The 16977-nt window shown below is 39.4% G+C and overlaps 1 protein-coding gene across 1 annotated transcript; it reads left to right on the top strand.

Annotated features, from left to right (window-relative positions):
- The first annotated feature begins 2162 nt into the window (after positions 1 to 2162).
- On the top strand, positions 2163 to 15742 carry DNAAF4 (dynein axonemal assembly factor 4). Its single transcript, XM_024204924.3, has 9 exons — positions 2163 to 2288; positions 4052 to 4199; positions 5770 to 5903; positions 7602 to 7836; positions 8722 to 8867; positions 10720 to 10829; positions 11995 to 12148; positions 13222 to 13327; positions 14987 to 15742. Exons 1-9 carry the CDS (start codon positions 2166 to 2168, stop codon positions 15094 to 15096), a joined length of 1266 nt encoding a protein of 421 aa, XP_024060692.1. The 5' UTR covers positions 2163 to 2165; the 3' UTR covers positions 15097 to 15742.
- Positions 15743 to 16977: the final 1235 nt, after the last annotated feature.

Here is a 16977-nt window from a genome sequence, read left to right on the forward strand (position 1 = left end):
GGGGTTGGTGTGGGCAGAGGGTGCGGGTACAGCCCACCCTGTACGGTAAGTGCCCCCTCCTCCTCCTCCCTCCCCCACCGGGGTAGCAGCAGCAGCCCGGGGCTATTTAAAGGGTCCGGGGCTCCCCTGCTTCTACCGCCCCGGCCCTTTAAATAGCCGCGGGAGCCCTGGGGAAGCAGCGGTGCTCCAGCGGCTATTTAAAGGACCGGGGCGGCAGAGGCAGCTGGAGCCCTGGCCCTTTAAATAGCCCCCAGAGCCCCCCGTTATCCCCGGACTCTGGGGGCTATTTAAAGGGCCCGGGGCTCCCCTGCTTCTACCACCCCGGCCCTTTAAATAGCCGTGGGAGCCCTGGGGAAGTGGCGGGGCTCCAGTGGCTATTTAAAGGGCCGGGGCGGTAGAAGCAACGGGAGCCCCAGACTTTTAAAATAGCCCCTAGAGCCCCGCAGCCCTTCCCCAGGGCTCCAGCGTGGGGCTCTGGTGGCAATTTAAAGCCCCTGCTGGGAGCCCCAGGCCCTTTAAATTGCCCCCTGGGGAAGCCGGGCCACCCCGGTACCAGGGCTTGGGTGCGGGGCCCGATTCAGGGGAATTGGTTGAATTGGCCTAAAGCCGGCCCTGCCTATTACCCCCCAAACCCTTGTCCTGATTTTTCACATTTGCTGTCTGGTCACCCTATTCGTTCTCCAGCTACAAACTACACAAAACAAAATAAAGGCCTGGTCTACACTGGGGGGGGGGGGGGGGAGGGGGGAGTGTTTATGTAAGATACGCCACTTCAGCTACGGGAATAGCGTAGCTGAAGTCGACGTATCTTATTTCGACTTACCTCCCGTCCTCATGATGCGGGATCGACGGCCACGGCTCCCTCGTCGACGCCACTACCGCCACTCGCCCTGGTGGAGTTCCGGAGTCGACGGGAGCGTGTTCGGGGATCGATATATCGTGTCTAGACGAGACGCGATATATCGATCCCCAATAGATCGATCGCTAGGGTAGTCTGGACATACCCTAAAAAACACAAAGTGCTAGTGGCCCTGATTCTCTGTTCCTGAATTTTGTGCCGGTCCGGAGGGCAAGAAGCTAAATCGGTAGTTCTAGGCTCCTTTGCACATCATGGCAGGTTTAACTGGTTTATTCTTGGACTCCCCATGGGCCTTGCTCAGCTGAAAATAGCCAGAGCACCGTGTGCTCATCTCACCCACCCCCTCTTTCCAGCGTGCTGGAAAATGCAAAGGGGAGGAGGTGATCGAGTTGAGCCAGGAACGGGAGCTGGGGGAATTCCCTGTGGGCCAGTCTCACCAGCAGTAATGCAAAGGGGCCCCCCGGCAGAGCAGAGCATCTCTGTTTTTCTCAGTTCCTCTGCCTGAGGTGAGACGGCACTTTAAAGGGCTACGTCAACTTCCAGCTGACGCTGGTTGATCTGAACTTTGTTGAAAGACTTGGGCCCAAACGCGGTCGCTGAAGGGCCGGGACCTCTGCGCCTTTCAGAGTGCGGGAGAGAAGCTCCGTCCCCTGGCTTGGGGGAGTGGGGGGTCTCGTACAGCAGCGGGCGAGAGGCCTGCTGGGGAGGGTCTGCGCGGGGTGAGATGAGACCCTAACGCGGAGCTGGAGCTGAGGCGCTGGAGGGGGTCCGAGGCATGGGAGACTGAAGAGTTTCTGCCCCACAGCCTGTCACAGGTGGTACCCGACCAGGCTTTCCCCTGGTGGCTCTAAAGCCTTCTAGGGTGACCAGACAGCAAGTGTGAAAAATCGGGACGCGGGTGAGGGGTAATAGGCGCCTATAGAAGAAAAAGCCCCAAATATCGGGACTGTCCCTATAAAATAGGGACATCTGGTCACCCTAGAGCCTTCGGCGCTCCCCTGAGGCGGGGATGATGCCTCTGGCCACGCCGGTCATCACTCCCTAGCTGCCTGCACACGGGCCTACAAATCCCGGCGTGCAATGTTCCCCCATGGGCGGGGTTAGCCCAAAGTCCCAGCATGCAACGGTGCCCTGCCTGGGCAGACGTCCTCCTCCGTAGAGCCAACCCCCGCTCTCTTCCCCTGTTACGTAACAGCGGGGCACCACTCAGGCCTGGCTCCAGACCCGGAAGTGCTAGTGGGAGGGCAGCGGAAAGTCTGAGCCCTCCCCTAGTAACCGCTGCAGAGCGCCCTTAGCAGCGGCGGCCATGCCGGTCTGGGTGCGGGATTACAGCTGGCGGCAGACGGACACTGCTGTTTTCCTCTCCCTGCCGATGCGGGGTGTCCGGGTCACCCAGGCAAACATCTTCTGCACTGACCAGTATCTGAAGGTGGGGCGGCTTCTGCCCTTGTCCCCCGCTCCCAGTCCCAGCCTGAGCAAAGCCAGGCCCTGTCTTCCTTACGCCTTTCCCACTCGCCTCTTCGGGGGAGCCCCTAGCCACCACCGACCTCCCTGTGGGTCGGTCTGGGCAAGGAGGCAGCCCCCCTTCCGCTTCCCATCTTCTCCGCCAGCTAGGAATCGCTCCTCCCGTGTCCTTTCCACTCTCATCTGTCTGTCTCTCCCTTTTCCCGCTTTGAGTGTGGCAGCAATAGCCAAGTGAACGCGAGCAACGATTTCTGATCGCTGCTGGGCACAAAGCCTGCCAGAGGTCAGGGTTTTGTCGCTGATGCTCTTCAACCTGTGCCACCAGCCGAGCAACCCTTTAAGAGAGCTGAAAAGGATTTGGAGGGGAGAGGTAGAATGGAATTTGTTAAGGCAGGAAGGAGGAGCCTTCAGACTTACTGCTTTAAGGTGGCAGATGTCTCGCAAGCACAGTGTTTTGTTGTTCTTCAGCACAGACTCATGCGACTGCCACCACCGTGTGTACGTGGGTGCTAGCTGGCAGATACAGACATTAACCTTTGGGAGCTATGTTGGTTTATGCTACAAATATGGCATATTATATACATAAATGGATGAATTAGACAAGGGAAAAGTGATAGAGAGGAGTTTGTCTTCCCCAAACAAACTACAATTTATGGGGGAAAACCATTAAAAAATAAATATTGATTCATAACATAACAGTATTTTTGTTAAACTGACCTATGATAGGTGACTGGGGAAATATTCTTCAGCCACCACTCCTGTGTATCACACTTTAACTACATGTAGTAATTGTTCTGGGTTTATCCTTTACCTCCAATTTTTTCTTTATATTATTGCCTTAAAATCAGATATAGGGTAGACTCAGGATTTTAAACCAAACTCCATCAATTAATGATTTGTAATCCATGGGTCAAATTTTCCACTCGTTTACAGCTCTGCAACCCTGTGGCTTATACAAGAAAAACCGAGGGCAGATTCTGGCACCTTTGGAGAGATTTTCAATCACTGGGTGTTAGGAACTTAACTCCCATTGGAAGTCTTTGGAAGTTGGGCATCAAACTGCCTTTTATGGCTTTGAAAAGTTTCCTTTACTGTAACAAGAAAAAAAATACAACAACATTGTAATCAATGCAATAATTACTGGGAAATTGTGCATACACTTTTAGTTTGTATTAAACTAAATCTTTTTCTTAAAAAGTAGTTGTCAGTGTCCCATGCTTCTCATTGTACTTTGCTGGGTATTTTTTTTCACATGATTGCACTTTTTGTGAATACAGTATATGTATGGAAATTGTAAAGCTGCAACTAGTGTTCCAAAGTAATATACTTTATTACTAGTTTTTGTATTGGTTAATACCATAAGCATTTGCAAGCAACTAATAATTTGCATTATCACTGCAGCTCTAATTCTTTCAATGTTGTTTGGCGTTTCACACTGTATACTAGAATTTTAACTCATTTATAAATATTATTTTAATATTTTAATGAGACAGGTTAAGTTACTGTAAATGATCTCTTCTACAGCAAATTACAGTCTAGTTAGTGGCGTCTCTCACTCTTACCAGCTGTTATGATTTTCTTGGTTTATTATGAGAAAACATTTGCTAAATATTTAAAATATACATTAGGGATTTATTATTTAGCCACAATCTTATTAAACATTTTATTTAACAAAACACTTTTAAAATGAATACACATGTATATTTATTTGCTATTTACATTTTATAGGTAAATGTTCCTCCATTTTTATTTGAAGCCATTCTGTATGCTCCTGTTGATGACACTAGTAGTACAGCAAAGATCAGAAATGAGACCATTTTCTTCACTTTATATAAAAAAGAAGTGGCCATGTGGGAATCCCTGGTTATGGAAAATGGTAAGTTGTCTGCTGTGGAACATAGACTGACTATTTAAAAAACAGGCAAAAAAACCCAAACCCTTTCCCCACAAGAATTCATAGATACATGAAGTAGCACATTGCAGTTTTTTTCTTTATAACAAAACTCATGCATTTCTTCCCTCTCCAACCTCAAGCCCCAGTTGAACAGAGTAACAGAAACACACACACACCAACAAATATTAACCTAGAAAATCAAGGTTCAAAGAACCTTAACTCTGCCCCATGAGCAACCCCTTGAGAAGAACCAAAAACTTAGGCAATGTGAGGCTATAGCTAACACACAGGCTACTTCCAAATGTAAGAACACATTTTATTGGATTGATTTATTCTTAATGCTAGAGAGTGATTCCTCACAGCCATTTCAATGAAAGTGCATCTTTCAGTTTCATCACAAATTCTAATGACTTTGTGCTTATGAAGAGCCATTTGAACTCCACAGAAGTATACAAACTTGCTTTTGGGATAAATAAAAGCAAACTTTCTGCACTGATCTCCAAACAAACTTTTGCCTCCAAATATATAAGTATTGTTGGAAATGTCTGGTTTATTGTATTTAAAATGGCCATAAATAGTCCGTATATACACAAACAAATCTAAGACAAGAAATGACTATGTGGCAAGAGTATGGGGCTTTGGAAAGGCAAGGGATCACATTTGATGTCTGAGATATGTGTATAAAGCTAATATCCTAGAGATGACTGCAGACTTAAGGAAAATAAATCTGAGTTTTCAAAACTCATTTTTGTAAGGTTACCTCTTATGTAGTAAGTGTGGAAGTATATGTTGTGTGGAACATGGAATGTTGGCAATGGCATGGGGCAAAGTAAAGGTTGTTTGGGTGACTTCAGCTGTGCATGTCCATATTTTCCAGTGCTTGGGGAAGATGGTGTTTATGAATCGTTTGAGGGGAGAGGAATGTATGTGTGTGTTTGAAGAAAACTATCAGGTTTTCTTGAGGGTTTTTTTCTCTCCCAGAAATACCAGGAACCTTAGATTATATAGATAGATAGATAGATATCTCATTTCACCATTTTCCATTCTTGCTGATTGCTTCCTCTTTGCATTACAATTATGTTTGACAATGAAAATAAATTAGCTTAACTTTTGTTATAGTTGCTTACTGTCTCTTGTACTGTGCAATGTTTGGATAGCAAACTCTGTAGATGAATATTTAAATCCAAACCAAATTATTCTTTGTGATAATTAAAAAGAAAAAAGAAACATTTCTACAGATTATAGGTCTTGTGGAACCTTGTTATAAAACATAGTATTTGTGTTTAAGTGAAGTTTATATTGTCCCTTTTAAAGATGTGATTAACAGAGGGTTGCATTGTGCACGAAAGCTTATGCCCAAATAAATTTGTTAGTCTCTAAAGTGCCACAAGTACTCCTCGTTCTTTTTGCTGATACAGACTAACACGGCTACCACTCTGAAATTTTTGCCACTCTGTCTCAGATACAATAATGAAATAAATTCTGTTTTCCTGTACACAGTGAATAACACATTGAACCTCAGTCTTAAATTTCTCAAATGATTTTCTTCCAGGTGACAAAGAGAAAATGCAGAGAATAAGAGAGAATGCTGTCATAAAAGCCCAAGAGAAGGCAGATGAAGAGGAAAAATCAAAAGCTGTTACAAAACGAGAACATAAAAAATTTGCTCTGGAGGCCACAATGAAGGTAAATTTCTATGCGACTCTACAATAATTAAGTACAAGAAATATAATCTTAAATAATTGCCAACTAATTTGACAGGTTTGGGTTTAAATATGTTGTTTAAAAATATCTTTTCTAAAGTAGTAATCTTTATTAAAGTGGCAGGAGAGTTTGCATAACTCTTAATTCCTCTTTTACCTGTATATCCATTGCAAGGTCTGGAAACCATATAGAGGAAAACAATTATGAAAAATTATGAAAAAATTAGGACTGTCAGCACATTATATTATAAACTGACTTTTTTTGGTGAGATCAGGCAGGTGTTGGTATCTAAAGGGAGATTAGGATTGCAATAATTTGGCACAAAATGTAAGGCAAGCTCTATATATGGATTAAGCAATGTAGATTCTAAGAAATATTTTATTCATCTTCATTCTGGAATATAAAATTGGTTGTATGCAGCTTTTGCACTACTGCTCATCCTTAGTCACTTACCTCTGTTCTACAATGCTTCCACTCACAAAAAATGGTAACTTTTACATGTCTTTATTCGCACCAAATTGCTTTTCTGCATACCACATGAAATGACCATTTATATTAACTTTTTGTGTTGTTAAGATATTCATAAAATGCAAGATGACTATGTTCCTGGCTTCCCCTCTTCAGAGTAATTCCTTATAAATATGCTAAGCCTGGTTACTTTTTTGTGAATCTATATATTCATAGATTCCCAGTCCAGAAGGGACTATTCTAAACATCTAGTCTGACCTCCTGTATAACTTGGGTCATAGAACTTCCCAAAAATAATTCCAAGAGCATATCTTTTAGAAAAACATCCAATCTTGATTTAAAAATTGTCATTGATGGATACTCCACCGTGATCCTTGGTAAATTGTTTCAGTGGTTACTTACCCTTACTGTCAAAACTTTATAGCTTTTAAAAATATATCAAGCAGAATCTTAGAACTTTCAAGATTGCATATGCAGGAATCACTTTCAGCGTCAGGCAAATGGAGTTATTTCTTGAGTAGAAATGTGGCAGCTATTTTACATGAGCATCTAAATTTCAGGAGAAATGGGAAATTAAGAATAATGTATTCAAATGAAACTGTATATTTTACAGCTCTACATTTCCCTGAGATACTGAGCTGGAATATGGTTAGGATACTGGGTAGAACCCTTACTCTCTTGAATAGTGCCATAGGATCTTTTGTAACCAGAAGTGGTCAGAGACTCCATCAAAAGGATGTAGCAGCTACAGTAGCAAAGTATTCCTAAGTATCATGCGGGAGGAGTGGTCCATTACTGAATCAAAGAAAAGAATGTTACATGCTAAGCTTCTACATATTCTTTGTGAGTCTCCCATCAAGAACTATAAAGCAGCCCAAAGTGCTAAGAAAAATGTAGGTTCTTCAGAATAAAACAACTCAATGAGCATCACACTTTCCTAAAATTTTCTAAGCCTGCCCCTCTAGTAGTGATATTAAAATAGCTCAAGGCATATATTTTTCAAGGTCTGTGAGTTATTTTAAGTATTAATACGTATAAGCCAATCAGTTTCCTCCTTTTCCAACTATTTTTCTGGAATCCCTCAACTCTGTATATAATGTAACATTAATAATAGTGCTATATAGAATTGGGAAGATACTTATGCACTCTCATTTCTGTTCTGCTCATTTTCACCAAACATTACATGTTCTGATAGTTCTGCAATTCAAACAGCTAGAAGAAACAGAGAGAAAAAGAATTGAAAATCTGAAAGAAGAGGAGCGAAAGAAGGTCACTGAGGAGCTGGAGATATGGAAGGAAAAGCAGAGAAATGAGGAGAAACAAAGAAGGATACAAAGAGAAGAGGAAATACGTAGAGAAAGGAAACTAATAGAGGAGAAGAAAAAGCAAGAAATAAATAAAACTCTAAATGCAGGAACTTCCAAGGCTAGAAGTATACTTACAAGAGGTGGTATTTGTGGAATAAAGTTTTACCTTTTTTATAACCTAGATACTATGTTTGTTGTATTAAACATTCAATTCTTAAACCTTTCTAGGCATTTCTGGTATTTTCTACCTTCATATCTAGGTACTGCACTGAACTAGTTATTCTGCTTTTTGACTCCAGTTGGTTTAGTCTCTTGTTTACTTGCTGTCAATGTGTTGAGTCACACATAAGGGCAGATTTTGGTTCTTAGCATTTTTTTTGATCCTTTCTTTCCTTCCGAGCCTCTCAACACAATGCTGTCTTTTTGGTGAGAGTAGAAGGAGGTGGCATTATTCTTCATTACAAGTAATACCATTCCATTAAATGCTTCTGCTTAATGCTAATTTAATAGTGATTTCTGTACACTCCTAAACCACACACGTATTGGATTAAAACAATCTTCTCTCTCATGGAACATAGCTACCAAGTTCCTGATACAAGCGGAAGTGCCTCAAAACGTTAAATGATATTCAGTGTAAAATATACTGCAAAATGATTGGGTGACTTCTGCATATACCCTTCAGTGTAAGCCCCCATTTTCCAAACCCCAGATCTGTCTCTGTATCTGAAATTCATATGAAAACCAAAACTAATTTATATGAAACTCAAATTTTACAAAAGTTTTGTACATCCTACAGGAATTTTACATACTCTGAGTTTAATTGTGTATAACGATATAACCGGGTTGCATAAAACAGCACAATTTAATGTTTTTAGAGCTATTCCTTCAGGATACAAAACAGAAAAACTTGAGGTGTACTTCTACTCTATAAAACTCTAAATTAGGTCTACTTGAAAATATGATGGGAAAAGAGAAAATGAAAAATAAATTTGCTTTCTTCTGTTGTTCTAATTCTATCTTTGCAGCTGGTAGTTCTGGAAATATATTTTCAGAGAAGTTAAAAGAAGAATCTTTCCCTGCTCCTCGATCTGCTGGTACTATTAAAATTAGTTTCACATCTCGGGTGTTTCCTACAGCTCTCAGAGAATCCAGAGTAGCAGAAGAGGAAGAGGTAAAGATAGTTTTCCATTTTGCGAGGGTGCTCTCACTGTACTCAGAGGTGCTTGTTGTGCTATTCATTCATGTGGCCATTTACAGTCTATAGCAGGGGTCGGCAACCTTTCAGAAGTGGTGTGCCGAGTCTTCATTTATTCACTCTGATTTAAGGTTTCACGTGCCAGTAATACATTTTAATGGTTTTAGAAGGTCTCTTTCTATAAGTCTATAATATATAACTAAACTATTGTTGTATGTAAAGTAAATAAGGTTTTTAAAATGTTTAAGAAGCTTCATTTAAAATTAAATTAAAATGCAGAGCCCCCCCGGACTGGTGGCCAGGACCCACGCAGTGTGAGTGCCACTGGAAATCAGCTCATGTGCCGCCTTTGCCACGTGTGCCATAGGTTGCCTACCCCGGTCTATAGGAATGAATCTTCTATTGCTTTACTAAGCCAAGCAGGGCAGCTCACGTTTTGGTAGTAATATTGTTGGAAATAGAAGTTACAACGTGGAAGTCTTATTCTTGACATGAGACTGATACAGCTTTACCAATCTTCCTGTAATTTCAGTAAGTCATATGTACTTCTCATTTCTTTTCCTTTGTTGAAATTAAACTAGAGATATTGTGAACAATTGAAATGGTCACTTCTAATTTAACTGCAATATAAATATATTCTCTTCTATACTTATGTGGAGTAGTGGTCATCCACCTTTAACTTAAGATAGTTATATCCCTTATTATCCATTTCCTGTGGTTGTAGAGTGCTGAATGTTGCTTTGGTCCTTCCTGTCATCCTTTATATATTTCTTTGAGTCCTGTTATATACATTCCAAGTTTGTATTTCCTATGAATTTCCTGCTGAATATGTACAGGTTGCTAAGTTAGTTTGAAAAGTAAACTATTCTATATCACTGATCGCTTTTTCCATCATGGATGAACTGCAAATTGAAACTTTGGTTCTACTGTGTAATACGACTACTATAGCAGGGAAAATAGGACTATAAATTTAAGTCATTGAAATAATTTATGTTAAATTTCAGTCTGGAAAAACAGTCACATTATTTCTTGAAATTATATTTTTAAAAGAAACACAACTGTACCAAGTTATTGTAATCACCTTCAATATGCACAATAAGTAAGGCCCTACTTAATTCATGATATTGCAGAAATTGTGGATCTCGCAATATTTGGCTTCCACTGCAGTTTTGACAGCAGGAGCCGCACCATGCAGGAGGTTGACAGTGGGACCCCCAGGAAGCCGACAGTGGGAGTCCCTGTTTTCAGCCTCGGATGGGAGCTGAAAAGACGCCAGTTTCCCATTGATTCCTCAATCTTATTTATGTGTAATATTAAAAGAAATGTTTCCAACTAAATTACTTTTCACCTAAGATGTGATCAGATTTACAGAAATAGCTTGTTTTTATTTTAAACTGTTTTAAAGAATTATACATTTATAATTGAATTCCATACCAAATTTCACTTCATATACAAGGATGAAATGCATTCTGTGGGGTAAAGATCCAACTAGATTATGACATTTTTTAGTCTAAATTCACAATCTGTTCTTTGGGACTCTGTTGGATCAGCATTGATACATTCTTCTTTGTAATCACAATAGACAAACAAAAAACAGTTTAGTAGCCAGGCAGTACTGCACCCTTGCTGCTCATTTAGAAACAAAATATATGAGGAAACTTAGAGCTTTTCTTGAATCAACAACTAGGTGTTTCTACCAAAAAATGGGATAAAAAAATATTTCCTGCATAAGTGAAAGGATGAAAGCAAAATGAAAACCTAAATCTCAAAAAGTAAATCCTATAGAAACAAAATGCTAATATGTTGCACACACATCTTCCTACCACAGTGGCTCCATAAGCAAGCAGAGGCTCGTAGAGCAATAAATGCTAATTTTTCTGAGCTGAAGGATTTAAATGAGGAGGAGAAGAACCCAGACTGGTTGAAAGACAAAGGAAAGTGAGTTAAACTCATTCCAAGATATGCTTACAATCATGTATCAGAAACATAACTACCGAATGCATTATTTTTAGAAAATTAAATGCTGATTCCATTTTTTAGTGTAGAAAATTTTTAGTTTGTATGTTACCCTTCCATGTAGAATTTTATTTTCCATCATTGTTTTCACTGGATGATTTACAAATAATGTATACACCACATCTTTGAGTTCTAGGAAAAATGCCTTATAGTGAGCGTGTGGCCTAGGGGATAGTGCACTGGATTGGACTCGGAAGACTGCCACTGGCCTGCGAGGTCACTGGCCTGCTTAGGCAAATCACTTCCCTCCCTGTGTCCATGTGTAAAATGGGAATAATGATGTTGACCTCCTTTGTAAAACTCTGCAATCTATGGATAAAAAGTGCTATATAACAACTAGATGGTATATTAACATTATTATTATTATTATTATAATATGAGACGCTCAATCTATTTAGTTTATTTAAGAGAAGGTTAAGAGGGGACTTGATCATAATCTATACGTACCTACATGGGGAAGAGATTCCTAATAGCAGATGTCTCTCTAATCATGCAAAAAAGATCCAATCGTTGGAAACAGAAGCTGACAAATTCAGACTAGATGTAAATTGCAAATTTTTAACAGGGAAGGTAATTAATCCATGGAACAATGTACCCACTGACGTGGTGGGTTCTCGATCACTTGAAGTCTTTAAATCAAGACTGGGTATCCGTATAAAAGATATGATAAAGCCCAAATAGACATTATCAACTTGATGCATGAATTATTGGGTGGGAGTCTATGGCCTCTGTTATTCAGGTGTTTAGACTAGGTGATCGTTATCTGAGAAAAGTCTGGCATTAAAGTCTTTTAGTCGTCTGCACCATATCTGTGGAAATATGCTCGCTTTTCCTCTTCTTCAATGCTGTGTTACCTTACTTTGTCTTAAACTTTTGCCAACCTGGCTGCCAGCATGAAGTTTGAGTAGACTGTATCTACATTGTTTATTATGTCATCCAAAATGTCATAAATGATCAGTTTTTAATGGTATTTTTTTCAATTTGTTTGAAATTGTTAGTTTAGTGCAAATTGTTTACAATAGGTAGGCATTCTCTATTGTATTATGTTTTTCCTTGTTTTAAAATGTACTTTTTATTATGTTTTCAGCAAAATGTTTGCAACAGGAAACTATCTTGCAGCTGTAAATGCCTATAACCTGGCAATTCTGTTAAATAATAAGATTCCAGTACTATATCTGAATCGTGCTGCTTGTCACCTTAAATTGAGAAACTTGCACAAGACCATTGAAGATTCATCTAAGGTATAAATATATTACACAAAGTAGATTTTTATAGTTAATCTCCTTATAACATGGATATGATATTAAACTAACATATAGCTACTTTTTCTGTCAAGCAAGAATGTAAACAGTTATGGACACTATATAACAGCTTAAGTTAGATACACTGACAATGATGTGTCAACATTTTGGATTGGTCAGCCCTGATGATAGATAAAAATGACTATTAAAGGGTTACATTAAAGGAGAAATGATTGGCTAATGATGGTTTCAAAATTTTTGTTTATGCAGTATAATCGCACAAGTTGGGACTTGATAGATACAGTAATTCTTCTTTAATAAAAGAATAGTGCCCTTCAAGAAAAGAACATAAACAGATATACTTACTCTTTTAAAAAAACTTTTAGTGACAAAGTTTTATAGAATATACCCACATAAATTTCATAATCTGTCATGTCATTCTGCACTTAGTATGAAGAATTAAAAAAAACAAACCCAACAATAATCCAAAAAATTCTCTTAAAAGATTGCTGGATCTTCTCAATATTTGATCAACCACTGCTTTTGGAAAGACAGAAAAACTCTATGTTCTGTTATCTAAGAGTGCTTCAGCACAATTTGTACTGTGTTTTTACTTAGTTTATTTAAAAAAAAAAAAAGTCATTACATGACACATATGGATATTTTGGAAAAAATGGGCCTCAAAATCATTGTTTTGAATTAAGCACTCCATGAGGCTCTAAACTTGTTTTTCCTAGTGACTGTAGTAATGAGATCAATATTTTGTTTGTAGCACTATTAGTGATATTGGACTATGATAATGGAATATATTTGTTGTTTACAAATAATCGTTAACACTTTATGCATCAACCTAAGATCCAGATTCTCTATTGTGGGACAATTTGCACTTGTAAAACTGCACTTGCATTTTCGCACCTGCAAACAAATTGTGAATGCAAATCTTAGTGGTTACACCATAAACCATATAATTAAATGAGAATGCAAATTTTTGTGGGTGCAGTTGTATCTGTAAATGGGAGGTTAGGCCACAGAAAATCTGTCTCTAAATATCTTGGGTGTTTTTATTTGTAAAGGCACTAGAATTACTGATACCACCTGTTCCAGACAATGCTGATGCTAGAGTGAAAGCTTACGTGAGGCGTGGGACAGCATTTTGTCAGCTGGAATTGTATGCTGAAGGTAAGAATTCAGGCTCTGAGTTTGCAAACGCTTATGCATGTGTTTAAAATTACATGAGAGTAATCCGATTAGGATCAATGAGGGCTACTCATATGCTTAAATCTTTTTAGTATTGGGGCCATAATGTTTAAAGAACTTCTGTTTTTATTGCTGATATACATATATGTATAATATGAAACATTACAGTTAAATAATACAGTTATATAATAACATTACAGTTATATACTGCAAAAAGTGAAAAATCTTAAACTCCCAAATTTTTCCAAAGATGTAAAAATATAAACTGTAAATATTTTCTTATGAAGTCATCAGCAACATGTCTTTTTAAAACATTATTTTTATTCTGGAATGTATAAATTTTTGACAGGTAAAATATTTCCCCCTGTATTTGTTAGAAAATCTGTAATAATTGTGCGTATCTATTGAGCTTTCTAATAATATGCCACTCTTATCTCACAAGGCAAAGTTAAAAATGAGGGAGAAGGTATGAGGTACATTTTTAAAATGCCACTATTTAAACTCATATTCTTTTCCCTCTACTCTGGTCATGTCCTCTCCTTTTGAATAATTTTGTTGGCTTTTCTCCTATTGCTTTGTATCCAGTTTGAGACTATATAAACCTTTTCACCACTTACATCTGTTTTATAATTTCTTATTCCCCCTTAAACTCGTTACAGCTTTTCAAACTGCTCTATTCACAGGTTATGGCTTTGCCTGCACTAGCAATTCTGTTGGTAATAGTTTTGTCAGTCAGGGGTTTGAAAAAAACACACCCCTGACTGACATACATTTCACCAACAAAAGTGCTGGTGTGGACATTGCGATGTTGGCAGGCTCCTGCCAACATAGCTAACGCCGCTTGTTGGGGCTGGTTTAATTATGCTGTCAGGAGAGCTCTCTCCTGCCGGCAAAGAGCAGCTACACAGGAAACTTTACAGCAGCACAGCTGTAACCTTAAAACTGTACCGCTGTAAGGTCCATAGTGTAGACATAGCCTTAGTTTTCTTTTTGCATTCTCAGCTTCATGCCTTCCTACATCCTTTTTCTCCTCTTCAAAACCCACTTCTTCCAGAAATATTTCTTATTTTCTTCTCATCAGTAATCACTGCATCACTGCTTATCGGAACAGTACATGTATCTATTCTAAATTAAACCCCAATCCTGCAATCGAATCCATGTGGTTGGACTTTAGTGCCTGTGTACATACCTAATAACTTCAGTGGAGTACCACAGAGACTCAAGTCTCTGTGCAGATCCAGTTGCAGGTTTGAGGCCTTAGGAGGCAGGCTCTTTAGGGCAAAGAATGTGACTAAGTGAGTTTGCAAAGCACCATGTAAATATATAAAAGGTTCTGTTTTTGTTTTAGAATAATGTTTTAAGTTTTAATAATAGTTTAAGATTTTAATATAGCTGTGTGATATTTCCATTAAAAACAATTTTTAGTCTTATGAAATTATTAAATAAATACTTGCATACAGCCCAAAGTTAAAGACCATATTTTGTTCTGCTCCAAATCCCATTCAGTAAAATTATCTGAAACTCAAGCTCCCTAACCTTTACTTGCATATAACTTGGGGAAAGTTACTTCCAACTAGTTGTTAAAAAATATAAATACTGTTGTATATAGGATTAATAATTTGCTTGTTGTATTAATATTAGGTCTCCAGGATTACGAAGCTGCTCTCAAGATCGATCCTACAAATAAAACTTTAGAACAAGATGCTGAGAAGATTCAACATATAATTCATGGAACTGCACAAGATTCTTAACAAAGTCTAGAATCAGCATGGTGGTGTATTTAACAGACTGGAATCAGGAAAACACTTATTTCAAATTCTGCCTAAGCCAGTGAAGCCACCAGACATTTTGTTGCTGCACTCATCCCAGTTATAAAATTGGGTAAAAGAGAAGTTACTTCTCATAAGAACTACTATAATTTAGGTAAATATAGTGCAGAAAGAGAAGTAAATAATACACATTTTATTTTCTTACCTGTTTCCAAAATTTTCATTTGTTTTCTTTGTAGGAAATATTGACTAGCCTGAATAGCAGAACATAATTTACTATATTTAATTTCAAATCTGTTATTAAGCAATCAAATGTAGTCTCATGGATTTTTAAAACAACTTCAGTGGTTTAGTCAACATTATTAACCATGTTAATAGTTTTGCTACCAAAGTTAAAGTGCTAATGTAGAAAGGAACAGCCATCAGAACTGATGTGAAATCAGAAGCCATCCAATTAGAAATATTTCACATAGGACTAGAAATTACATAATGCTCATATTGTATATGAATTTGCCAAAACAACCCACCCTAAAACACTTTCTTAAAAAACTGGAGCCAAAACATTCAGCTCCCATTGAAGCAGGGCCGGCTCCAGGCACCAGCTTGTCAAGCAGGTGCTTGGGGCGGCCGCTCCGGAGAGGGGCGGCACGTCCAGGTATGCTGCGGCAATTCGGCGGACGGTCCCTCACTCCGCCTGGGAGTGAAGGACCTCCCGCCGAATTGCCGCCGCAGATCACGATCGTGGCTTTTTTTGTTTTGTTTTGGCTGCTTGGGGCGGCCAAAACCCTGGAGCCGGCCCTGCATTGAAGACAAAGTTTTCAGAGCTTGGTGCCTCTCAAAATCAGGCTATGTATGTAGGTGCCTAACTTTGAATTTAGGTAGTTAACATCAGGCACATGACTTGGAAAATCTTGGTCTGGGAGAGGGTTAATATAATCCTTGTAAAATGCAGTAAAATATTTGAGTGTTAAGCAATGTATATTAAATGTTTCTAACCTATTCAAAAAGATTTGACATATATTGATTGAACTGACCAAACAGTTATGATGCAATTGTAATTTTGTCAGTAGTAATGCATTTTAAATGAAAAACAGCAAGCCTACTGTTGGCTAAATACATCTGTAGATCTTTTATTTCATAATGGCATTAAATTAATTTTGTTATAAAGTGTCCTATTAATGGATCACTTAAACCTGCCAGAATCTTAAAGTACATCTACACAGCAATTAAGCACCTGTGGCTGGCCCGGGTCAGCTGACTTGGGCTTACAGGGCTTGAGCTATGGGGCTCTAAAATTGCTGTGTAGACATTTGGGCTTGGGTTGGAGCCTGGGCTCTGGGAGATGTGGTTGTGGGAGTGTTGGGGATAACAGGATAGGAGCTTAACTGGCCCTGTTTGAGACTAGGGAGCACCAACAAAATATGACTATCTTCCCAAACAAAACCAAGTTGGGCAGCCCTAGAGATGAGGAAAAGAGGAGAAGCTGAGAACCAGTAACCAGTTGTGGATCCCTGATTCTCCTCCAGCCCCAGAGCAGGTTAGAGCAGCCTGCAGGCTGCCTTAATTTGTGCCAACTGGTTATGGTCCCTAAAGACTACATCCCATCTGGATATAGCGAGAGCACATTGTGCTCAAGGCACTTTCTCCCTGCTCCTGACATGCTCCTTTCCACCCCAACATGCTTCCATGCTGCAGTGAGGCAGGTTACACTTGTTCTATGCCCCATGGGGACTCTCCCATGCCCGGAGAATCCCTAGAGGATATGTGAATGGTTTCTGCTCCCTTTATGCCATCTGCATTAAATGGAGTGGAACAGGGCAGAGAATCTGCCCCAAAAGTACCGATTGTGGCTGTTTGACTTTT

The sequence above is a fragment of the Terrapene carolina genome, unplaced genomic scaffold, assembly GCF_002925995.2.
Source record: "Terrapene carolina triunguis isolate 2854851 unplaced genomic scaffold, T_m_triunguis-2.0 Scaffold67, whole genome shotgun sequence".
In the NCBI taxonomy this organism is placed as follows: domain Eukaryota; kingdom Metazoa; phylum Chordata; order Testudines; family Emydidae; genus Terrapene; species Terrapene triunguis.